The sequence below is a fragment of the Chenopodium quinoa genome, unplaced genomic scaffold, assembly GCF_001683475.1.
Source record: "Chenopodium quinoa cultivar QQ74 unplaced genomic scaffold, ASM168347v1, whole genome shotgun sequence".
Lineage (NCBI taxonomy): Eukaryota > Viridiplantae > Streptophyta > Magnoliopsida > Caryophyllales > Amaranthaceae > Chenopodium > Chenopodium quinoa.
The window spans coordinates 531,226-557,345 of NW_018743391.1; the positions used below are offsets into that span (position 1 = coordinate 531,226).

At 34.7% G+C, this 26,120-nt stretch overlaps 3 protein-coding genes and 1 pseudogene across 3 annotated transcripts; 2 read left to right on the top strand and 2 right to left on the bottom strand.

Annotated features, from left to right (window-relative positions):
- Positions 1-172: 172 nt before the first annotated feature.
- On the top strand, positions 173-9,107 carry LOC110738625 (DEAD-box ATP-dependent RNA helicase 50-like). The gene is made up of 9 exons (XM_021919017.1): positions 173-480; positions 775-986; positions 1,886-2,427; positions 4,288-4,482; positions 4,989-5,176; positions 7,233-7,446; positions 7,848-7,979; positions 8,060-8,235; positions 8,583-9,107. Exons 1-9 carry the CDS (start codon positions 326-328, stop codon positions 8,818-8,820), a joined length of 2,052 nt encoding a protein of 683 aa, XP_021774709.1. The 5' UTR covers positions 173-325; the 3' UTR covers positions 8,821-9,107.
- A 356-nt stretch (positions 9,108-9,463) lies between these two features.
- LOC110738626 lies at positions 9,464-12,775 on the bottom strand (annotated as a pseudogene).
- Positions 12,776-18,281: 5,506 nt separating this feature from the next.
- Positions 18,282-21,206, top strand: LOC110738628 (50S ribosomal protein L18, chloroplastic). Its single transcript, XM_021919019.1, has 3 exons — positions 18,282-18,535; positions 20,225-20,386; positions 20,835-21,206. The coding sequence occupies exons 1-3, from the start codon at positions 18,350-18,352 to the stop codon at positions 20,982-20,984; spliced, it is 498 nt and encodes a 165-aa protein (XP_021774711.1). The 5' UTR covers positions 18,282-18,349; the 3' UTR covers positions 20,985-21,206.
- A 191-nt stretch (positions 21,207-21,397) lies between these two features.
- LOC110738627 lies at positions 21,398-25,154 on the bottom strand. Its single transcript, XM_021919018.1, has 2 exons — positions 24,809-25,154; positions 21,398-22,568 (listed from the first exon to the last, which is right to left on the bottom strand). The coding sequence occupies exons 1-2, from the start codon at positions 24,900-24,902 to the stop codon at positions 21,784-21,786; spliced, it is 879 nt and encodes a 292-aa protein (XP_021774710.1). The 5' UTR covers positions 24,903-25,154; the 3' UTR covers positions 21,398-21,783.
- Between the last annotated feature and the right edge of the window lie 966 nt (positions 25,155-26,120).

Genomic DNA, 26,120 nt, shown 5'->3' on the forward strand with positions numbered 1-26,120 from the left:
ATGTTTTACACCAATCCAAACAATATAAAATGGGAAAACACTTTTCAATGAAAATATTTTACACCCTACCAAACGGAGCCCAAGTGAAAATTACACCATTTCTTTTTAACTAGTGCATTACAAATTTATCACATGATAAACGAACTAAATTTGTATTTTCACCTCCATATCTAACTAATTATCCATTTAATAACAATGTTATCACATTCCTCCTAACCAACAGGCGGGACAAGAGTGTCAGTACAGAGACACACAACAATTCATCCTCTCCAACACTAGCAGAGAAGAGAGAATTTCATAGCTAAACAAGCTCAGAACTTCAACAATGGCGGTTTCTTCATCTTCCATGAACACCGCCTTTGCTTCTCCTCAATCCGAATTCATGTCTCTACTCAAACAACGCTTCAGTTCATTTCATCCATGGCGTCCTCACCTCGCAGCTAACCCCAAACTTCCCGCCATTTTTACGCCTAAATCGAGGTCTGAACTTCAATTACTTCCTTAACTCAATTCATTCTTAATCATATTGTTGACTATCGATTAATCATACTCAATTTCATCCATTGTTTGTAATTATGAGTTTGCAATTGAATTTGAATTTCTGATAATACTGTAAATTACTGTATGCTTCTTTCAATTGAAATTGTAATATGAAGTTGAAACGCAATTATGTAGACTATATTTTCAATAATTTCGAATGTGTGCAGTATTTTTGTATGTTTAGTGAAGAGATAATCCTGGAGTATCTGGCTAAGGAATTGTTGGATTTTGTAGAAGTATGACGGTTAGGGTTAATGCTGGTTACAAGAAGAGGCCGATGGATGCACCGGGGGCGTACGAGTTGATTGATGAGGAGAGTGGTCAGAAAGTGATTCTTTGGGGTGGAGTTGATGATGTTGAACCTTCAATTCCTAGTAAGAAAGTACTTTCCTGGACTCCTAGTAAGGATAAGAAGAAATCTTCGAATGCTCGGGAAATTGTTGAAGGTACATCCTTTTCAGCTTATAGGTTTTGTGTAATGGACTTTGATAACCTCTTTGATTATGAATTATGTAACTTACTTATGTTGCCAGCTTGCCATTTCTCGGTTTAATCCATATTATGTGCAATTTTTCTGAAGTTGATGCTTGTTATAATGTTTACAACTTTTGTTGTTGCCTTTTTGGTATTTATAGAAGAAAACAATCTTCTTGGTGGAGGTGGAGGTGTGACTTAAATGGTTGTTGTTAACGGATGAACTTAGGAAAAAAAGGAAAGGGGTGGTGAAGGTGTGACTTTTATGGTTTTTGTTAACAGATGAACTTAGAGGAAAAGGAAAGAGGTGGTGGAGGTTTGATTTGTATGGTTGTTGATGACGAATGAACTAAAGGATTTATTTTCTTGGTTGGAGGGAGTTAGGAAGGATATAATGAACAATTTTCTTGGTTAGAAAGGATAGAAGTATATGGATTTGCATGAGAATGAGGCATTTGATTGTAAGGGATGGTGGAGGAGGATTTTTATGGATGACTATACGGAATAATTACTTTTTGGTTCATGTAGTCGACCCCACTTATGAGATTAAGGCTTTGATTGATTGATTGATTTGGAACAAAAAAGAAATATAATGAACAATTAACTTTAGAGCTCCTTCCTTTCTATTATGTTCCACTTGCTTTTATAAGTGGGTTATGCAAAGATCATCCTTTTTATCCATTAATTTGATCGTTGAAAAAGGGTTTGATATGAGTTCTAATAGATGAAAGTTCTTTTCTTTTTTTTTTTTTTTTTTTTTTTTTTTAAATTTCTTATTTTGTAAAGAAAATTCTGTATCCTTGATTTTACTTTTTTTATTTTAACAATTTTATTTTTCTTTTTTTTTTACTTTTCTATGTATCCTTCATAGGCAGTGAACCTTCGTCTGCTGTTCAGAAAAATGTTATGTCATCTCCAACTACTCTAAGATTGTCTAAGGGTATTGGAAGGTTGAAAGCTGTCAAAATCAAAAGCATTGTAAGAAGGACTTCAAGAGAAAAGGAGAAAACTAACGATTATAGATATGAAGAGCCAGATTTGGATGAACTAGATAATGATGATGATCCAATTGTATCGTCGGATCCTCAAGGTGTCTGGATCAGAAAGAAAAATATTTCTGCTAAGAGTGGCATTGAGCAGCTCATGGAAAATAAATTGTCAAGGAAACCTGTTGAGCGAAAGGATAACTTGACTGATGCTGGCTCATATGTTTCTGCTACTCATTCAAGAGGATGGAATGATAGAGAACCAAGACGTGCTTATAGGGGTGAATCAAGAGACTTGACACCTACACGTAAATATAATGCTGGGAGTGACTTTTTCAGTCGAAAATCATTTAGAGAATCGGGTTGTGGTGATGAAATGATTGAGGCTCTGAGGGTACAGGATTTTGTTCGCCCTTCAAACATTCAGGTACATCAATTTATTGCTTGTAAAGTTCATTTGGAGTTTTTAAGCTACTCTTTTGTCCTATTTACTTCGTTCATGCACCTATTGTGTATCATCTAGTCTTGTGTTTGTCTTTTCTCGCTCTTGCGAACAGTAGAATCTGGTCAGTTGTGCCATTTAATATATTGTTTCAAAGTGATTCCTTTTCAAACATTAATGAGTTTAAGCCTATTTTACTTTTCTTTTAGTTTAAAAAGTAATTTTTCAACATATTATAACCCTATCTATCATAATATGAGTGGGTACCATAATTGTTGAGCAAAATATTACTTAAAACATCATGTTTTATAAACTACATAACTAATTACTCCATACTATATATTTTTGGCCAATTTAAATAGGAAAATTGTAATCTAATAATCCCACCTTTAGTCGGTCTTCCAGAAACAATCCGACCTTTTGAAATTCCAGAAACAATCACACCTTTAATAGGGATCTTCTACTAACAATCCCTTTGATCTACAACTTGTTAAACAGGTTAAAAAAATATTCCCTTTTTTTTAAACTTCTCTTCTCCGACCACCAGTCACCACCATGGCCACCCCAACCCTCACTCGCCGGAAAACTATAACAACCCCCAAAACCCAAACCCCGCCCAAAAAACTCCATCCACAACCCCGAAAATCCCCACCAACCTTGAAAACTCAACCAACTCAGCCCGAAAACACCACCCACAGCCCCAAAAAACTCAACCCTCAGCCTGAAAAACTCCACAAAACCACCCCATGATACCCACCTATACAAAACCCACCACCCCTACAAAACCCACGCCTACAGCCCCACACAACCCAAGCACCACCCCGACGAAATCCCACCCCCACGAAAATCTCAAAATTCAAGCCCCAACCCCAAAAGACCCACCTAGCTTAGCCCTCAAAACTCAACCGCCAGCCCTCGACGGAATCCCACACCCCTCACTCCGCCACTCCTACTCCCCAGTTGTCGATTTCTGGTCGCGAGGGTGCCTAGTTGGGTGTTCGAATTATATCATCGTTGAACTCCGGATTGTGCGAAATTGATGGTTGTGGAAGGGGTGTGCTTCTGGTGGTGTTTTCGGGCTTGAGGATGATGGTTGCAGGGTTGCCGGGGAATGCAAGGGCGGGGATGGGGAGATGAGTGCAGTGGCTGGGCTAGTGGCGGGGCTGAGGGTTTTGTTTGTTTGTTTTTTTTTTTTAAATTAGATTCTTTTTAACTATTAAAAATTAGACTAAACCTATTAAAATCTAACACATGTCTTATAACTTAAGAAAATCGGTTACCAAAACAATCCAAGCAGTCAGGGATTGTTAATGGAAGATAGGGGCTAAAGGTGGGATTGCATCTGGAATTTCAAAAGGTGGGATTGTTTATGGAAGACCGACTAAAGGTAGGATTATTAGATTACAATTTTCCATAAATAAAAGACAGGATGTAAAGGTAAAAAATTGTTCTAACGTGGTGAGCCATCGTTACATAATGGAATATGTGGTAAAAGGACGTGATTTTTGTTGTGGATTCTGCAGAATGGAAAAATCCAACATATATATTACTGAACAACCATTCTGTAACAGAATGGCTGATTTTTAATTCCATCCAAAATCTGACATCCATTTTGCACCATACTGTCATGGTATTCCTACCAAACCCCCTATTTGCCCAATTAACTGCATCATATTGTGCAGAGTAATTCAGAAGCTATTTTCCTCCAAGGCTAAAAGTTAATGCCAATATTAAACATAAAGAAAAAATTACAGTACTTCTGATTGGTTTCCATTATGTTTTGTATACTATGAGTGCTATATACACTTCATGAGACTTACTATCACTTGAGATTGTTGAATGCAGGCAATGGCATATTCTCCTGTGGTAGAGGGGAAGAGCTGCATTATAGCTGATCAAAGTGGATCAGGGAAAACATTGGCATACCTGGCTCCAGTTATTCAGCGTCTTAGACAAGAAGAGATTGAAGGAATTAGTAAATCGGCAGCAAAAAGTCCTCGAGCTGTAATATTAGTCCCAACTGCCGAGCTAGCTTCCCAGGTGAGCTGATAATATGCCATGATTGCCATCTTCTTGCTTGTGCATCATCTAGTGTTTAATATGCTTCTATTTTTAATATTATACCTGTTTTGTTATTGCTCAATATGCTCATTCATAACATAAATTTTCTCCAAAGGCATTTCTTATGTTTCTTCTTAAACTTCACAAATTGACATGCCCTTTTCTCTTGAATATCCTTGTTTTACTGGGAATATACTTGAGAAACACATCATTTTCTTTGTTTAATGGTTTTCCTTTATTGATTAATATGTTACAACATGATATGCAAGTTATAACTAAATATTTGAACATTATTGTCGATTGTGAATGGTAATATATGCGAGGAGCATGGAGCCTATGTGCCTGAAATTAGAATAACTAGTCAGAAGTGTTCTGAAATCCTGTTCTTAGTGGGGTCCACCCTGTGACAGTGGCTCTAGACTGTCTTGATTTTAAAATTTTGTTACACTGAATCTGCACTCTATTTCGCTCATGTTTAAATGCAGGTTCTGCTGAATTGTCGATCCATCTCAAAACATGGTGTTCCCTTCCGGTCTATGGTTGCAACAGGAGGCTTTCGACAGCGAACTCAGTTGCAGACTCTTGAACAGGATTTGGACGTGCTTATTGCCACACCGGGACGTTTCATGTACTTAATCAAAGAAGGGTTTTTACATTTGACAAACCTTAGATGGTATATATCCTCTCTCTCTCTTCCACAGTAGTAATTATGCTCCCTTATCTCTTAGTAGTTTCTTCCACAGTAGTAATTATGCTCCCTTATTTATATTACATTATTACTTTTTTTTTTTTAAGGGATTCATATTACTTATTTATTACTCCTTTATATAATTCATGTATGTGACGGTAAAGGAAGCATTCTTTTTAATATCTTTTCTGCCAAATGATTACTGCTTACATGTGAGAGAATCTGTTACCTTGTTTACCATGCTGTCAATAAGGAAACACTTTTGATACCAGTGAAGAAATTAATTGTAGTTGCATGAGTAGAAAATTAGTTAGAAACATTGAAGGTTTTCTCTTTCTTCTCTTCTAGTTTGTTGTCAACTGTGAGGTCATCTCAACTTGTGGAAAAAAAATACATTTTAGATACTGAATTTACTGGTCTGGAAATAGGCGTTGTGCTGTAGATTATAGATATGATTATACCTGGGTAATTCAAGTCACCCAAAACTATATACTATGATTTTGAGTCAAATCAAAATTATCTGGACCCAATTGGAGCTTGAGTCAACTCAAAAATAAATATGAATAATATGATTGATTTTTCATAACCGTTAAATTTCAATAGACCCAATGTGATCCTGAGTGAATTGATCTGAACTGAATCAAATGACTCATTAGCCTAATACTACCCAAACTGAAATAACTTAAATCAAACCCAATGGGAACGATCAATTTCCACCCCTAGACATGAATATACATGATTGAACTAGATATTAAGCACATTCTCTCACAAGATCAACAGGATATAACTCCCTCCATCCCACTAAGATTGCCTTTTATACCCTTTAATTCACCTTTTAAAGAGTTCATTTGAAAGCATGTAGTGTTCTTATTTGTCTTTTAAGGTTGCACATGGATTGTTAAGGGAGGAACATATACTAGTAAGGGAATGGGGCAAACACAATGGGACATCCAATTCAGGATAACTTCGTGGGATGAAAGAGTAAGAGATAAGAGCAGATGATAGGTACCAATAAGACGGTCATAAAATTTGATCTCTTGTCAGTAGTACCAGGATAAAGCATCTTACTAAATTTGTTCTGAACTTCTGATGATGATGCACTGTGTTTGAAAATTTAAAGACAATTTTTATATTGTCTTCTAATGCAAGTATGCAACTGTTAAGCTGGTTTAACCTGTATGATTGAGTGTCAAACTCTCATTACTACACGTATACATCTGTGAGAACTGAGAAAAGTCTTTGGCAAAATGAATACAAGTAGATGAATTCATTGCAAGAATAAATAAAAGATGGTAGTGTAACCTGTCAATTGACAAAAAGCCAGTCCTTCAACATTGGTGTTCATAATTCCTTGTCGTAGATGGGACGTTAAGGTTTGAAGATTTCATAGAGATTATGAGAATAGTGCCATCATAAGGTGACTATTAATTGGGATTACTGGATTATGAATCACTTACATATCAATTGTATTTACTGTCAAGGCCTTAAGATTATGGTCAGTCAGTTTTTTTAAGCAGATATTTGCATATATTTCAGAAATATCAGATCAATAGATCATACCAGACCAGATCATATCTTTTTTATTTGTATTTATTTATCACAAAATTTCTTTTATTCCGTAATAATAATAATAAATTACAAAAATTTCATATTTGGAAAGTATACATTAATATGAATTTAATGACATTTCATATGATTAAATTTTATCTTAAGAATTAGTGTACAAATAAGGTCCAAGTTTAGTCAAACCTGGAAGTCAAACTAGGTCAATTAGAAGTATTGAGACCATGGTCTTGTGAATGGAAATTCATAGTCAAGGCCTTCCATCCTACCAGTATTGTTCTACAATAAATGTCTTTGTGTAATGAGATATTTGCTTGTTCCATATTGGGTGACATTGCAAGTTGGTTGTACGATGCTTAATATGACATTGGTTACGGGCTTGCCTTTTTTTTTCTTTAATTTGCTTTCAGATCTTGTAGGCTTACTGTAATGACAGCTCAGTAGTTTCACTTTCATCTTACTCTTAAATTTGTCACAGTGCTGTGTTGGATGAAGTGGATATACTCTATAGTGATGAAGATTTTGAACAAGCTTTGCATAGTCTAATAAACACAGCACCAGTTACTACGCAGTACCTCTTCGTGACTGCCACATTACCTGTGGAAATTTACAACAAATTAGTTGAGACCTTCCCAGATAGTGAGGTGATCATGGGTCCTGGAATGCATCGGACGAGCTCCGGTCTTGAAGAGGTGCGTATTATACTACATTCATTTTGAAACCTCTTTGAATCTGTTATCTGACATTACTTAAATTATGCACAAGAAATTCTTTCCGTGTGCCGTGCCTGTCTAGTTTCTAAATTACTAGTCTGCTATATGGAGCTTCAATATTCAAAACATAAAGAGGAGATTTTTGGTTTTTATCTATGCTTGAAGAGTGGCACAAAGGCTTAATAAAAACCGTTGAGTCATCTTTTGGTTCTCAAAAGCAGAGATATTAGCTTTACTGTAAACTGAAATATTCTGTAGGCCGTAACTCTATTGACATGTTGAAGCCCATGGCTCTTCCTATAGATTTGACATCTATTAACTGAAAAAATCTTAAACAAATGACAATGTGGATGACTCAACCAGTTACTGTTGTTGAGCAGGTTCTTGTAGATTGTAGTGGGAATGAAGGGTCAGAAAAGACCCCAGAAACAGCGTTTGCCAATAAGAAGTCTGCCCTCTTGAAGCTTGCAGAGGAGATTCGAGTTTCTAGGACTATTATATTCTGTAATAAGGTAATTTGGACTACTTTCCATTCTGTGCATACTTGTGAATGATTAGATTGCTTCTTACTTTCAGTCTTTGATATATGTAGATTGAGACATGTCGAAAGGTTGAGAATGCCCTGAGACGTCTTGATAGAAACGAAAATCAGATACGAGTTTTACCATTTCATGCTGCTTTGGAACAAGAAACAAGGCTCACGAATATGAAGGAGTTCCTTAATTCGAATACAGAAAACCGCTCTCTGTTTCTAATTTGCACTGACAGGTTTGTCACTGATGCTTTTGAGTTTTAACCAAAAATAAGCTTGGCTCTTCTCTATTTACGTTATAGTCATGTTGATCGAACTTGTCAACAGCTAAAAAGTATTGGCAATTTTGATTAATTATATGACCTATTCAGATTATTTTTTTTCTATCTGTGAAGACTTCAGTCCTTTTGTCACTGACATCACTACTTAGGGACGAAATGAAAATTGCATTTTACATAATCAATTGTTAGATTTGTTTTAATTTGGCCATCTTGCTTGCTAAAAGTAGTATAGTACTCACTACTCAGCTACTCACATCCTGTGTTTAGAGTTCCTAATTTTGAGTGCTGAAACATTGTTATAGGGCTTCACGGGGAATTGATTTTCCTAGCGTGGATCACGTTGTACTGTTTGACTTCCCTCGCGATCCTAGTGAATATGTACGTCGTGTTGGCAGAACAGCAAGAGGTGCAGGAGGTATAGGCAAGGCGTTTGTGTTTGTTGTTGGTAAGCAAGTTTCTCTGGCGAGGAGGATCATCGAAAGAAATTTAAAGGGTCATCCTTTACATGAAGTGCCTTCTGCTTATGAATTAGTACGGTGATAAGGCCTGGACAGACCTGCAGTCGTGATTAGTTGTAAGGGGTCAGGTTACTTGTGTAATTTTTAACCTGACTCCAACATTTTTGAGTTGTAAAATAAATTATACGAGTAGTTATCATGGCTAATCATTTAATTGTTAACGAGTTATAGTTGCTATTAGTAGGAGTCAAATTAAAGTATGATCTGGTAAAATGTATTGAAGTTTTTTTTAGTTGTGCATGTTGATAAATGTAAGATATGCTAAAATATAGTCTGTCAGTATGATATTTTACTGATTTATGGAAGGTATACTCTGTGCTAATGTAAATCGAGTCGGGTCACCAGTTCACCACTGAAGGTGCTAATGCTTGCCTAATTTCCTTGTAAAAGATGCTGGGTAAGTTGATAACGGTGGTGCTTGGCAGTGATTTAGGAGATGCGAAACAGAGGGAAATAGGAGGTAAAAGGATTCATTCAATTAGCTAAACGAGTTAATCAAGGTGTGATTTTCCCCTAAGTTTATTGCCCCTAATTAAGAAATTTTTAAATAGATTCAAATCTATTTATTTCATGTTTGTGGTTGATTTTGTGCTTTACGCAATAACGCATTTCAAGGTTGAGTAAAAATTAAACCAAAATTTTGATAACATGTTGAGAATAGAATAGTTGGAAAGCTGAAGTATATAGCAATGTATCAGTTATATAAAAATACAATGGTAACAACTAACCTAAGCTTAATCCTAGAAATTAGGTATATACATGGACTAACTATAATAACAAACTAAGAATGTATATCCAGTAATTACAAAAGATATAGACAGAAACATTTTAGATCAATGATAATCCCCTGTATCAACGGATGCGACTCACATGAGCAAATGGCTCACGAGTCGCTTCTTTCTTAGGCGTCGCTTGGTCTGGATTGCCAAATACATTCCAGATGCGCAAGGTTTCATCCCCTGCAGAAGCTACTGCCAAGCCATCAGGGCTCTGTAACATAAATTTCAGAAAATCAGTAAAATACAAATAATGAGGTAACTTAGGAAATGGAAGCTGCATTTCTCAATAAATCAAGAAATTTTACCTGAGACATGAAAAGTACTCTGGACGTATGTGAGCTCAGGAAGCCCATGTGAGCTCAGCAGCCCATGTGAGCCCATGTGAGCTCAGCAGCTCGCGCTCATTATTGCTCAGCAGCTGCATTTCCACAATATTAAATTGTTATCAGGAAGCCCATGTGAGCTCAGCAGCTCGCGCTCATTATTGCTCCATAGCAAAGCCGAAACCTGGGATCCAGTTCAAGCATGCACCAGTATTAATGTTCCAGAATTTTATGCATTGATCGTTCATGCCTCCTCCAGAAGCCATCATGTTACTCTGAAAGGGACACCAAGCAAGGGCTTTAACTGCAGCAGTGTGGTTTTGAATCCTGTGCAGCCACTGAGTAGCAGAATTTAAACTGGCCATTGATCGATCCCAGATGTGCACAAGGTTGTCGTTGCCTCCACTGGCTAGATATCGACCTGAAGGTGACCATTTCAACCCACAAACTTCATGCCGGTGTCCTCTGTAAGTTTCAACTATATGACTCCCGATTCTCAAGTCATTGTTTATGATTCTGCTGTCTGCTGATCCAGTGGTGAGGATGTTTCTGTTCCAAGCCAGTGAACCAATACGAGCTTGGTGACCTTCCCTTAATGTTCTCAACTGCAAGAACAAAACAATAACAGTAAAAAATCAAGTCAAACATAAAACCCTATAAAGCAGATGAGAAACAAGGACTACTAACAAAAACTAGAAATAAAGGAATATATGCAAGTTAGATTTATTCACCTTTCTACTGGCCGTGGAATCCCAGACCTGAATTACAGAATTGTCCAAGCCAATGGCTATATGACGACAATCAGGCGCCCAGCTCACACTAGTTACTGAGCCTTCATCATCAGAAACAGTCACAAGCTCCGATGTAGAATGTGTGGATGCATCCCACAGGTATACCGTGTTTTCAAGAGCAATGGCAAGAACATTGCCCTTACCCCAATCGAGTAAGTTCAAGTAGTAGTCATTTACCAGGCCAGGGCAATCCAGTATGCGCTCTGCAGTCTGCAACACAATCAGAGTGTACATTTTAAGAATAGAACCAAGAAAATATCAAAAAAGAGCAGAACACAGTAAGAATATGGTGTTGGACCTAGGCACTAAGCAACAGGCAAGTTCACATGTGTAGGCTAAGCAAGATTAGGCACTTCAGTTCAAGATGATTGGTAACTCATACCTAACATTTACATACAAACACATTCAGAACTCCGAAAATAAGTTATAGTATACATTCAAATTTTCAAAATTATGCCTCAGAAGTCCATAAATAAATAAATAAACATAATATATTATTATATCAAACTATGTAACCTTTTATTCTCTTTTGCTTAAGAGCTTTGGAAAATTGTTGCCAATACGACCAGTCATACATGTTTATCATACACTAAGCCCTAAACAGATAATTTGACGGTAGAATTGTAGAAATTAGACTAATTCATAATTGATTAACAACAACTCCCAAAGAAAGTTACAAAAGTTCACAATCATATACCAGTATATAAATTGTATTAAACACATCATAATATCAATCTCATCCAAGTAATTAAAAAAGAGAGAAACAAGTAAATAACACAAGGGTTCATGATTAATTTCTTCTTTAAAACAATGTCTTAATAATCAACATCACCAAAACAACAACATACAAAACAAACATGATTTTTTATGACATACTCATCTACATAATATTCAGACTCATTTCCACAACACCAAATTATAACACAAAACTGAATTCAAAAACACAGAAAAGTGTATAAACCTGAGGAACACGACGTATTCGCTTTCGAAGAGACACAGCCTCCAAGCTGGGGGTGGCAATGGGATGTGGGGCAGGTGGTTTGTTACTGAAAGCAAGAATCCTTGGCCTGTTCATCCCAAACACCTCCTTCAAACGCTGCCGGTACGCTTCCTTCGACGGCGAAGAGGGAGATTGGTCCTTCTCCTTGTTCTTCTCCTTCCACCCTTCTGTCAGCATGTAGTGAGCATAATCGAAATCCATAGCTGATCTGTTTGGAATGAATCGATCCAACTCCAACTGATTTTTTCAAATCATTCCCAAAAAACCTCAAAAAAACACAAATTATCAGTAGCCGTTAACCTAATTTCCGATAATGATTCAAAATCAAGAAAGAAAGAGGGATTAAATTCTTACGTTTTCTTTGATTCGATTATGGGTCAAATTGTAGCGAATGTGAATTGACATGGTGTAAAATTGATTGAATTGCAAGAATTACCAAGTTCCGACGAATGCAAAAAAACCCTAAAATTCAAACAACAACAAAAACAACAGCAACAACAACAACAAAAATAATACAAAAGAAGAAATATACAGAGCAAATAAAACAGGGTTAGTATTAAAGAAGAAGAGAAATTGAAAAAAAAAGAATGTTACTGAATTACGACAACGAAAGGTTGGCGCTTGCAGAGAAGAGAGAGAAATTCAGAGAGATTTCAGTAAATTCAAGCGTCGACAGTCGGTTGTTTGACGGAGATGATGAAGATGATGAATGAAACTGAGGCAAACAAGTTGAATGTTTTATAACGGTAAAATAATATTTTATGGGCGCGCTTGTAACTTGTAAGTAGAAATATTACCCTTATACACTTGGGTGTAACGTAATTATGAGTTGTTATTTGTCTAGCAGCCTAGCACCACATTACTAAATAGGGTTTTTTATGTCGGTGAATTTTGTTAGGAGGGGTTTTGTTTGATGACTTTGGTTTTTTTGTTTTACCAAGTATTGTTATTGTTATTGTTATTGTTATTGTTATTTGTAACATATTGAAGGTAAAAAGTGTTGGAAAAAAATATCTATTGATTTCATGAATAATGATAACAGACAAATTAAGAACTTCCCTAAAACAAATTCGATCAACATACTTGAATTAAAGACATGTTCTTCTGTTGTGTCGTGGTTTGGTACCCACTGCCTTAAAAGCGAAATACGCCACCACCGGTAGTCCGATACAGGTTTTACGGTGACGCACGCCCCCCAAGTTTTACACAACAATCTCCACAATTCGTGTGCCTTCTGTTCATATTTTGTGTTTAGGGTTTTAAGGAGTGAATAAATCCATGACAATTGTTGGTAGCAAGTACATATATATATATTGAGAACCAAGGCTAAAATAAGAACTAGGAACTAATCTAGGCCCTTAGATCATGTTAATCCGAAAACTCACATGCTTCCCGTGTCATTAATGGCATTTTTGTAATATTTGAATGTTACAAACTGATTCACAGTTTCATTTCTAAAAGGACATTTTGTGAGAAACTAACTAAAGCAATTTTTTTGCGAGAAACTACCTTATAAAAAAAATGTTGTAATAAACTACCTTATAAAAGCTAAATGTTGTAAGATACTACCCCTTGGTCGGAAAGTGAACGTTGACTAAATTTTTCCGACGTTGACCAAGTCATGTGCCAGTCACATAACATTTAATTCATCTTGGGTATTATATAAATAGGCTCGGGGAAAATTAGGGGGAAATGGGGAAAGATGAATTAAACGTCACGTGACCGGCACATGACTAGGTCAACGCCGGAAAAATTAAGTCAACTCTCACTTTCCGACCAAGGGTAGTATCTTACAACATTTAGCTTTTATAAGGTAGTTTTTTACAACATTTTTTTTATAAGGTAGTTTCTGGCAAAAAAAATGCTTTAAAAGGTAGTTTTTCACAAAAGGTCATTTCTAAAAAGTAAATAAAAAGTTAGTAAAAGTAAATGAAATCAGTCATAAAGTAAATGAAATTGTCTTAAAAGTTTAAAAACTGGAAAAAAAAGTTGCAAAAAACGCATAATTACAAAAATGCCATTAATGAATGCGGGTGAAACGTGAGCCATCAGATTGAGTGCGATCAATGGCTGAGATTGGTTCTTAGTTCTTATATATATATATATATATATATATATGCACGTGATAGGAGGTAATTATCAAAGGAAATAAAACACACAAAATCACCTCACACCACTCGTCAAATCCCGCGCCCACAGGAAACCCCGCGGGTCTGTCCCGTGGCCTATTATGACAGTTCACCGAGACAGCCCGCCCGCAGGTTAACCTGAAGATCTTACATTATTTAATTATTAGCTTGAAGATTTGATCATGATCTTACACTTTATATATATATATATATATATATATATATATATATATATATATATATATATATATATAGGGGAAGGCTCTCGTGAGAATTTTTCTTATATGAGAATTTTTCTTATGTGAGAACACTCTTTATGTTCTAAATTTTTACTCGTATGTTCTAAATTAAATCAAATGTTCTAATTTATTACTCACATGTTCTAAACCATAAATTAGTTAAGCTTGATGTCGTCAATTTTAAATAACTTGTTCCAAACTTTTAACTTTTATGTTCTAAATTTTAAAACGTGTGTTCTAAGATTTTTAATTATATGTTCCAGATTTTCTAAGATTTTTTAATTATATGTTCCAGATTTTAAAGCGTATGTTCTATTTTTTTTACTCGTATGTTCTAAATTCTTTACTCACACTTTCTATATTCAATATCAGTTTGTTCTAAATTTTTATTCACATGTTCATAATCTTAAATCAAGTGTTCTAAATGTTACTCATATGTTTAAAATTTCATAAAGCAAATTTTATAAATTTTTAATCACTTGTTCTAATTCTTAAATCAGATGTTCTAACATATTACTCACACAAATGTTCTAAATTATTACTCATATGTTCAAAATTTTAATTTGAGTCACATGTTCTAAATTTTAACTCGTATGTTCTAAATTTTTACCCACATGTTCTAAATTTTAAATCAGTTCTCATATAAGTATGAATTCTCACATATGGACCTATTCTCACCGGATCCCTCCCCTTTATATATATATATATATATGGAAAATTGGCAAATTGCAGCCATTTAAATTTTTTTTTGCAAATTGCAGCCCAAAAGTTCGTATAAATTGTAAATTGCAGCCCAATTCAATTTTTTCATCGGTTTACATGTTGAAATAATCTTCGATTAAGGTTTTAGGGGTCATTTTAGCCCTTAAGGGCCCGAATTGAGCTCGGAATTAGCAAAAAAAATAACGTATCTCATATTTACAGTTTTCCACAAATCGATACATTTTTGTTACGCAAAACGAGATACTTGCGTTATTTTTTTGCTAATTCTGAGCTCAATTCGGTTCTTTAAGCCCTAAAATGGCCCCTAAAACCTTAATCGAAGATTTTTCAGCTTGTAAACCGATGAAAAAGTTGAATCGAACTGCAATTTACAATTTATATGAACTTTTGGGCTGCAATCTGCAACTTTTTTTAAATGGCTGCAATTTGCAAAATACGAACTTTAAATGGCTGCAATTTGCAAATTTTAATATATATATATATATATATATATATATATATATATATATAGGGGAAGACTCTCGTGAGAATTTTTCTTATGTGAGAACACTTTTTATGTTCTAAATTTTTACTTGTATGTTCTTAATTTTAAATCTGATGTTCTAAACTTCTCCTTAGGTGTTCTAAATCAAATCAAATGTTCTAATTTAGTACTCACATGTCTGAAACATAAATTAGTTAAGTTTGATGTCATAAATTTTAAATAACTTGTTCCAAGATTTTAACTTATATGTTCTAAATTTTAAAACGAGTGTTCTAAGATTTTTAATTATATGTTCCAGATTTTAAGGCGCATGTTCTTTTTTTTTTTTTTTACTCGTATGTTCTAAATTCTTTACTCACACTTTCTATATTCTATATCAGTTTGCTCTAAATTTTTATTCACATGTTCATAATTTTAAATCAGATGTTCTAAATTTTACTCATATGTTTAAAATTTCATAAAGCAAATTTTATATATTTTTAAACACTTGTTCTAATTCTTAAATCAGATATTCTAAACATAGTACTCACACAAATGTTCTAAATTATTACTTATATGTTCAAAATTATAATTTGAGTCACATGTTCTAAATTTTAACTCGCATGTTCTAAATTTATACTCACATGTTCTAAATTTTAGATCAGTTCTCATATAAATATGAATTTTCACATGTAGACATATTCTCATAAAGAAAATTTATACTAATTTATCATTGAATTTCTAAAACACTCATGTGGTCTAACATTTACATAGATGTAGTTTTAATATGCTCAATTGTCTAATTGACTCTTTCGTTATATTTCAGGCTTCATTTCATTATATACACAAAATTAAAAGATAATAAATATGTTATAAATGTATTTTATCTATGCTATTTTTTAATACAATATTTTTTCCTTTTATTGTTTAAATTTATTGAAATAATCATGCATGACACGGGACCTAATATAGTTTGCTTATAAAAACCGGGAGTTTCTCATTAAAACATTGTATTTGTAACAATTAACTCTATATGAACCTTTTGAAAATTGAGCACTAAATAAAATTGTCATTTAAAGTATAACCAACAATTTATTGATCAAATCGCGATACCAAGTTACTATTTACCAATATGTCAACTAACCCATTAAATCAATTTTATAAACCATATGATTAAACTCTCAATCGCATAAAATAATCAGTGTCACCAACCTACTAAAACAGGAAAACCCAAAAAATTGTCAATTACTACCACGTATTAATGTCATTTTTAAAAATTACTACCGGGAATTAAAAATCTTGTGAATTACTACCGTAATTTATTTTTTTTAGAAAAATTGATTTTACTACCAGCGTCCCCTTTAGACCATTTATGACGTCATCTTTTCCCTTAACTCACGTTTAATTCTTGATTAACCAATTAAACGACCCCCAAAAAAAAAGGGAAAATAAAATTCCTCCTAACACATGGTTACCACTTACCCTAGCTAAACTATACCCCCATTTCCTATCTTTCTCTCTCATAACTCCACTTTGACCTCTTACCTTCAACCTCTATTGAAGACCACCCTATAAATTGGAGTCACAATCTTCTGCTCTACAACTGAATACTTTACTTTGCAAGATTGATCAGAATTTCAAGCAATGAATTAAAAGGGAGGAAGCAGTAAAGGAGGGAGCCCGAAAAAAAAATTATTTACAATTCAAAGCTAGAATTCGTTGAAAGCTTAATTCAAAGCAAAATCACAAATTATGCTTAGTTGATAGCGCTTTTTTTAAAAAAAAATGGAATAAGGAGGGGTGATTTCATTCAATAATAATAGTCATTCGGCACTTACAATAATCCCTTAAGAGATTTAAATTCTCAATACAAGAATTAAACACCAATTAACTAATGGCATCGCTTCTAAATTGCTCCTGAATAACTTTAATATCCTTGATTTGAAACCCTAAAAACCGAATTTAATAGAGGTGAATTACATGTTCATCGGGACCAATTGGAGAATCAATGGGAAAAATCTAATATATAATTGTAGAGTTAATTTTGCAACACTTCACCACAATCCTTCAAAACCCCAACTCTTAAATCTCATTCACTCTCCTGTTTTTTATTTTTATTTTTATTTTATTTGGCATCCAAACAACTTCTACCTCTCTAAAAAAATAAATCTCCAAATAACTTCCACAATTATTTTTCCTAATAATACACAACTACCCAAAAAACTACCAATTTTATTATATACTATATAAAAATCAACCTTACGTATTTGAAATATAATTTTGTTATTAGGATTTTTATATATATTCCGTGCATTTTGCACGGGTACACTCTAGTAAGTGTAAATTTGGAGCAAGAAGCTTGGAGAATATTTAGCAATGGTGACGGTGGAAGATTAGTTAGCTAGGATAATCAGGTTAGGAGAGATTTTATTTTTCTTTTTATTTTTGAGTCGTTTAAATGGTTAATTAATGGTTAAACGTGGGTTAAGAGGAAATATGACGTTATAAATGGTCTAAAGGGGAGGCTGGTAGTAAAATAAAATTTTTTAAATATTTTATAAAAGTAATTTTCACAAGATTTTTAATTCGCAGTACTATAGTAATTTTCAAAATGATATTAATACGCGGTACTAATTGGCAAATCTTCTAAAAATAAATAAATCAATAGTTCTTTGTTTATCAAATCACGATACAAAGTTACTATTTACCAACATATCAATGAACTCCTTAATTCAATTTTACAAACAATTTAACCTCTCAGTTGCATAAAATAATTAGGGCCGCTAACCTATTACTCCGTAAAATAGGAGAGATTGTTATATATACCCAGTTGTACCATACTCTTATATGAGTTTTTGTTCTCATTTTAACGATTATTTTTCATTATATTATCAAATGAAGAGCAAAAATTAACCTTAGGTGAGTTACGTGTACGGTACATATAACAAATTCAAGTAAAACGGTAAAACCCGAAAAAAAAAAAAAAAAAAAAAAAAAAAAAAAAAAAAAAAAAAGATAAGGTGCTCAACGATAAAAAGGGGGGGAACGGCAATGGAGAAGATAAACAAGAGTGAGAAAAACAGAAGCTCACAAAATATTCAGGCATGGCTGCCTCTGCCTCAGCATCACTCTCATTCTTCCATTCCACTTTAGCTTCTTCTTCTTCACAACAACTCTTTCAGCCGCCTAACTTCGTCAATTTCCGCCCACAAACTCTTCCAATCATTCAAGCTAAGGCTCACACTCGCCGCGAAGACCGCACTGCCCGCCATGTTCGTATTAGGAAGAAGGTATTATTGGTTTTACCTCCTTTCTCTTGTTGAAATTGTAGCAATTTTTTGGTTTCTAAGTTTGTTTGATTTATGGGGTTTGACCATTTTGCTTTAAATTTTGTTGGGTATTTTGTTATTTTAAGAATTGTTTTGTTTTGAATTGTAATTTTGGAAGTTATTGTTTTGGTATGTGGTGGAAATTGGTTGGAAAATCGAAGTGAATTGTGAAAATTATTGTGTTGGAAGTTGAATTTTAGGGTCCTGGTAATTTGATTAAATCCCATGAATTGGTATCCAAAAGAGGTGATTGGTAGTGTGTTGATAAATGTAGGTAGTGAATTGCGTTACCATACCATTTCTCATGCTACGAATTGGGTGTCTACATTGTTAGGAAGAATGTGGGTGTATGATTGATGTATGGTTAGATTTATTGAGAGAATGGAGCAAAAGATGAAACTTTATCAATTGGAAGTTGAATTTAGGAATTTAGAGTCTTGATGAGTATGACCCTAAAAATTGTTGCTCTTGATCTTTGGAGTGTAAAAACAATGTTGGACTTATAAGATTATGTAAGGGAGAGTTTGTTTGGATACATGTTGTGAATTGTGAGCTTGGTTGCTCATTATGCAATCTAAGAGCATTGGTGTTTTTGGTGTAAAATTATTTCAGTTGGAATGTGGTTTGAAGTCCATTCAACTGTGTTGCTGTGTCATTTTGCCGAGAATTTAAACGAATAACGAATATGGACATAATAATTTGGTTCATCTTGTGATTCTAGAGTTCTATATGCATCTTGTATCCCTCATTATTGGTAATTTCAGAGGCCTAAGTTTTATTGTATATGGACTGTTTATTTGGTGCAAGAGAATCTATTTTTATAATAGAGCAAATGAAGGGTTCATAAAACAGGTTGTATGCAAGAGAATCTATTTTTATGTCACTAAAAGTACTTCATAAGAACAATGTTGATGTACTTGTTATGATTTATTTACACCTTATTTGGTTAGACTCATATTTTCATGGTGGGGGACAGTCGGACACTTAATGCATCTGTCAAAACTGTCACTGTTTTATTGCATCGTGAAAGTGTCATTCTATGTAGCTGTTAAAATGTTATAATAGAGCAAATGGTTACTTCCCATGGCTCCACGATCAGGAAAGTCAAGTGGTATGGAAAATGGAGGGGATGGGTCATTCAACATTAGGAAACTGCTATATATAAGAAGTCATTTGATTTATTTGTTATAAAAAGGTGGGATTTTTATATCAGTTCAACATGCTTTATATTTATTTTGAAGATAACAAGAGGGTAAAAAGAGAATCAAATAGTATAAAATTGCCAACTTGTAAAACACAATTTTCTGATCACCTTCTAAGTGCTGAGAGTAGTTCAATTGATGAGCTTGAATTCATCGTAAATGTGGGATGAACTTGGAGCAGTTCCTTTTGCCTTCTTGAATTGTTTAAGCTTTAAGGTTTTTCAAAGAAACTAAACTCAAGCGTGTACTGTCAGCAAATGTTCATTTTCCATTATCACCCCTTCTTGAGCTCTCTTTAAAAATCCTATCCTCTATTATAGTTCTTGTTTGAAATGTTGCTTTTTGGGGGTTTTATTCCTCTGTATCTTAGAATCCAACTCCATAGTCTTGGAAGTTGACATCTCACTGTATTCCAAGTGTTCCAACACTAATATTTGAGGTTCCTCAGGTAGAAGGGACACCAGAAAGGCCAAGACTTTGTGTTTTCCGCTCCAACAAGCATCTCTATGTGCAAGTAATTGATGATACTAAAATGCACACTCTTGCTTCAGCTTCTACAATGCAGAAACTTATCTCAGAGAGCATTGACTATTCATCAGGTCCCACGATTGTAAGTATATTGTCTTTAAAAACATTGATTTCTATCTTTTTTACACAGGATTTTGTATATGATCATCTTTGGTATCCTGGCTTGGCTTGCATTTCTTATCCTTTTGAAACACGATGAAGTATGTTGAATTATCTAGAATTTAATCATGAGAGCTTGTTTAAGGTGAGAATTAGCTGTTGGCAGGAATCTGGACTTTCCACTGTAACAATATGTTTTCAGAGTGGTGAACTTTAATATCTACATTTGTAAATAATAACAGGCCACATTTGTAACTGTAGTTCATCATAGAATAAAGGGTAACTTTGTAAAAGCAGTATCTTCTTTGAGACTGTTAACAATCCAGCATGAGTACATGGAATTCTTATCTGATCATTTTTTGTTTAAACAAATTTGTTTGAGTACAACTTTTCTGGAATGTCATGCTGATTATTGTGTAATTTGATAACAGGAAGTGGCACAGAAGGTAGGTGAAATTATTGCCAAAAACTGTTTGGAGAAAGGAATAACTAAGGTGGCCTTTGACCGAGGTGGTTACCCTTACCATGGACGTGTTAAAGCCCTTGCTGATGCAGCGCGAGAACATGGCCTTGTATTCTGAAGTTAATTGTAACTAAATTCCCCTTCCTGTGAGAATTTTTTCCCCAGTCTGCTTAGTTTTGCAGCTGCTTTAGCAAAGAGTTGTAGTTGTAATGTTAAATTTTTTTTATTTATTTATTTTGGTACACTAAAAATGGCATTTGAAGAAGTATCATTGATGTCAATGCATGTAAAATTTACATTTGCAGAGGTTGAAGCACGTTGCGTAATTTTCTAGTCATGACTTCTAATATATTCTGTTCTTACTTCTTAGGGCTTGTTCAGCAAAATTAAACACTACCTCAAGGCTATTACGACTGCCAAAAGTCTACTTGCCTTAACTGTTTAACTAATTGTTTTGTCTAATTATTACGTTAAACAATTAATGCCAGTTGCCAAATACGGCATCAATACAATTTCGACTTAAAATGGAAGTAGATGGACAGACAGTAAATTCATTTAATCAGCTAACAAGCATTCCATACAAGGCATACTGTTATGTTCAATCGATTTATGTTACCAGACTAAAATACTGTGCCATCAATTTAAGGTCTAGATTGAAAACAAATGACATCCAAAAACAACTTGCGCAGAGATTGTCTTTGTTGTACAGGTTCAGTATTTACACCAATTTGATTGCCCAAAAGTTTGAATAGCCAACTTCCAACAAGGATAGGTGACATCAGATATTACATTTCCAACAAATCAGAGAATTTTCTCGATAAATAAGATAATTTCACACCAGAACACAAACAATAACCTGAGTTGGTCTACATCGAGACAGCCATCAATAAGCTGGCCTTGACCAAGACAGCCAAATACTAGTCTTGTTTAGTAGTAGCAGATTCACCAGGCAGGTCTAAACCACAGCTGCTAACAAGCGTTAGTGTAGCAGTTTCAGTCTCAGCTGGCAGATCTACATCACAGCTGTTAACAAGATCTAGTTTAGCAGTTCCAGTCTCAGCTGACTGGACTAAGTCACGGCGGCTAACGAGCGTCTCAACAGCAACCTTCATCACATCACGCCTCACTCCAATGTCAGCCACCAGCCTGCTAACACAGTACATACCACATCCCACGGCTGCCAACCCACTACAGCTAGTGGTTAAGAATCTTAGTGGGGAAGAGACAATTGCACTCACGGCAGCTACAAAAGCAGTGGCTTGTCCACTTCGACCCACACTAATGTCTGTTACCACAAGCAAACCTGTCTTACAATATATGGCAAAGTCCTCACAGTTGTTCCTGAAGATGTTGTAACCACCAAAACCATTTTCTAGGAGAAAAGAAGCACGGGATAGAACATCTTCTGGTGGGTCTGAGGGGGCCAACGTGCAGGTTCCACCACGTGCCTTAGCAAGGAAGAAAGCAGGTGTTACCTTGTATTCAAAGAGATAAAGCTCGCCATCCCAGAGGAAACAGTCAAGGCAGGATGAAATGACACCGCTGAGGTTTGATTGGTCACCACATACAGGGCATGGACTTTTTGTGCGATCAGAGGGAGCTGATGAGCTGAAGACGATATTGTCTAGAAAAGTTCCTGTGCCTATTTCCTGGCCTGGTCCTCTTGTAAAGTGGATGACTTTTCCCTCGCCAGCATATATGCCTGTCACGGATTACACCAAAGCCAGGTAAGCACTTGTAAGTTCTCCAAACACATTATTGATGAATTTAAAAATACACTTGTGAAAGTCTCATCCAATCACACCATCAATGGGCCTAAATCACAATAGCCAAAAGATGAGGCTAATTATCAGAACTGCAAGTTTTGTCAAAAATCCTACCAAGTCTTGATGTACAATGTTTACTCCAAACTTTAAGACTTGTTAGAGTTGTGAGCGGTCAGACTATCTATATCAACCATGACAAAAGCACTATGCCTTATTTCTTAAAAGGAATAAGGATACACATAAGCGTTCAAAGTTTTCTTCAAGATATAACTTCTAAATAGTGAATTAGTGATGGAAACACAGCTTTTATTTCTAAGTTGAAGAAAGTTGGACAATTTTTCAATCAACAAAAAGTATTAAGGGGACCAATGATATTATGCCCTGGGTCTAAAAGCATCGCATAAGCAAACTTACACATCCAATCTATCCCAATCAAACTCATCCCATGAATTGAAAGATACCAATAAACTCTTCAATGAAAAACCATATTACAACTTTTAATCTAACAAACTTAACCCACAGCTACTAGAATGAGGACTAGTTTCATAACGATTAATATATAGATTGCTCCCAAATAAATAACATTTCCATCAAGAAATACTATATCTTGAAAACAGCATGTTAACCACCAAGATAGCATTACACATCTAAAAATATTTTGAGCAAAACTTTTGTTTGCATTAAAAAGCAGTATAATTGAACACAGAATTGGATTTAGTGGTTTACCGCAAGTCATAAAAAAGAAAAAAATAGGGAAGCCACTATGAACCTACTACAAGCTATCATGACTGAAAGTGACAAAAGTACTGATCTATTCTGAAACAAAATTGTATATTCACTCGTCACTACTCCTTGTGCCACCCTTCAATGTCAATACTTCTCATAGAACAGGACTTCAAATAAAGGAAACAATAGCAATAAAAGAATGATGTAACAACATTTCCCTCTACCTTAGGTATAAGAAGAAATAAGTTGAAAATTGATACTTTCATACCACGACCATTTTCTCCATAGTTTTTTCTTATTTATTTATTTTTTTTAACTTACATCCCTGACTTTCCATCGTGTCAACCCTGAACCAGCACTACATGGCTATATCCTGATAAATGGATATAACGTAACTCCAAACCAGAATGAACATCATGTTTTGAACAAACATAAACCAAATCATGGAGAGATAATGTATGACAAGCAGTGATACCTAAAATTTAAACAACACGCAAGAATTCAAGGTGAAGAGCACAACAGAACCATGTATACATCTAGAAACAAAGTGAAAATCGTACCATAACTGTTCTAATTGATTTTGTTTGATTACCAAACCCAAACACTACTTCTGATAAGAGCAAATAACAGCCAAAATCTACAGCTACCTTCAAACTGAAGATCATTACAGAACATAATCTCAGAGCAAATGGCAGCCAAAATCTACAGCTACCTTCAAACTGAAGATCATTACAGAACATAATCTCAATCACGCTATTTCAAGTATAGTGGGAAGAGTATCGCAGGGTTCTTATTCTAAGGCAGTCAGGCCATATAGAAGTCCAACATAACTGGTCAACTATATTCTACAAAATAATCCATAGCTCAATGAATGAAACCCGCTAAATCACATACTTCGTGAAATCGTGAAACATATGATTCATATCAATCCAACATATAAGCTGAAACTAATCAGCAATAATTTGTGATTACTTTACCATCATCAAAATGCTCCCAATAAAATACTTGTTTAATTACAAGATCAAAAGCTAATAAAACACAATTTCATAATAAGATAAAAGTAATAAATACCCTTTGTCAAAACCTCAAAAATGTCTATTCAAAAAAAAAAAAAAAAAAAAAACCTCAATAATGTTTCAAAAGTATTAGATTTCATTATCATAAAACTAAAGATAACAAAGTCTAAAATTAGAAAGTTCCAGAAAACGCCAAAATTAGAAACAAACAATTAAAACCCAATTCCCATAAACATGTAAAAATCCCAAACAACACTTTAACTTCTACCCATTAAATTACTAAAATTGATTGAAAAGGGTTTTCAATAATTTCGGCTACATTTTGCTTTAATCAGAAAAGGGTACAAAATAAGGAAGAAAAAACCCACAAAATTACAAAAGTAAAATACAAATTAATGAAAATAAATCCAAAAAAAAGGAGAGAAGAAAAATACCATGATGAGAGTAAAGATAGGCGTTTCTCCAAGAATAGATGTGATCTCCGGGTTTCAGGACTTCCTTTGAAATCTTATTCGAGAAAATTCCCATTTTTATTTATCCCCTTTTTTTCTGGTTTTCTTCTTTCTCTGAGAAGTGGGGATAAACTGCAAATCTATAAAAAAGAAGAATTTAAATTCGAAGTTCCCAATTATTTTGTTTCCTTCGTAGTTAAGGCAGCAACAGATTTTACACGCTAATTTAAGAGTTGATAATATAACGAATTGTATTTGTTGATTGAGTTTTTCCTTTAAATTATTATATCAGTACCATGAATATTCCAATTAGGAGTCTTCAAAAAAAAAATAAAAAAAAATATTCCAATTAGGAAATAAGAATACTTAAATATATTCTTTCCAAATAAATAAATAAATATTAAATACTCCATAATATTTCACAAAATCCTGTTGCGGAATACAGTAGGAAATTGCTTATTTGAATAGCCTGTGACCGTTTAGACAGTAAAAATAATTTCAGATAAGCAAATTTGGTTTTGTAGAAATAAATTAATTTCAATAGAAATAAATCTAATCAATAAAAATAACTTTAATTCGCAAAAATGATTTCAGTTCATTAAAATTAATTCTATTTAGTAAAAACAAATTCAATTCAACAAAATTAATTTAAGGGATCGTTTGATTTGAGGTAATCAAAGGGAAAGGGAATCAACCACCCTGATTCACTTTGTTGTCGTTTGTTAATCGTTTTTCCCATTCCCTTTACCCCTCCATTCCCCTAAATCCTTCTAAATTCATTCCCCACCCCCCTTGGTATTTCCATTCCCATTCCCTACCACCACCACATCGCCACCTCACCACCTTCCTACCTACCCACACCATCGGAGCCCCTCCCCGACCCTCGCTGCCCCTCTCCTGACCCTCGTCGCACCTTCCACGACGATTCCGATCAAGCTTAGTAACATCAGTGGTGGAAATCAATTTATCACTGTTATCGTCGTAAATAACACCGAGGTTCGTCCGTTTAACAGAAAGAAGCCTCGTCGGAGGTTGTCGCACTTCCCCCATCCCGAAAGCCTTCATCACCGCCCCTGTTTCGATTGAGCGATGAAGTTCAATATCAATTTAGGGTTTTTTAGGGGTTGAGGGAGGTTTTGCGAGGGGCGGGGATGGCCGAGAAGGGAGGCGAAGGGTGAGGGAGGTGCGACGAGTGGTTTGGCGGTGGTTTGGTGGTGGAAACATAGGAGAGTGAATGTTTCAGGTGGCTGTGTGGTGGCAGTGTGGTGGTGGGACTAGTGGGTCTCATTCCCTT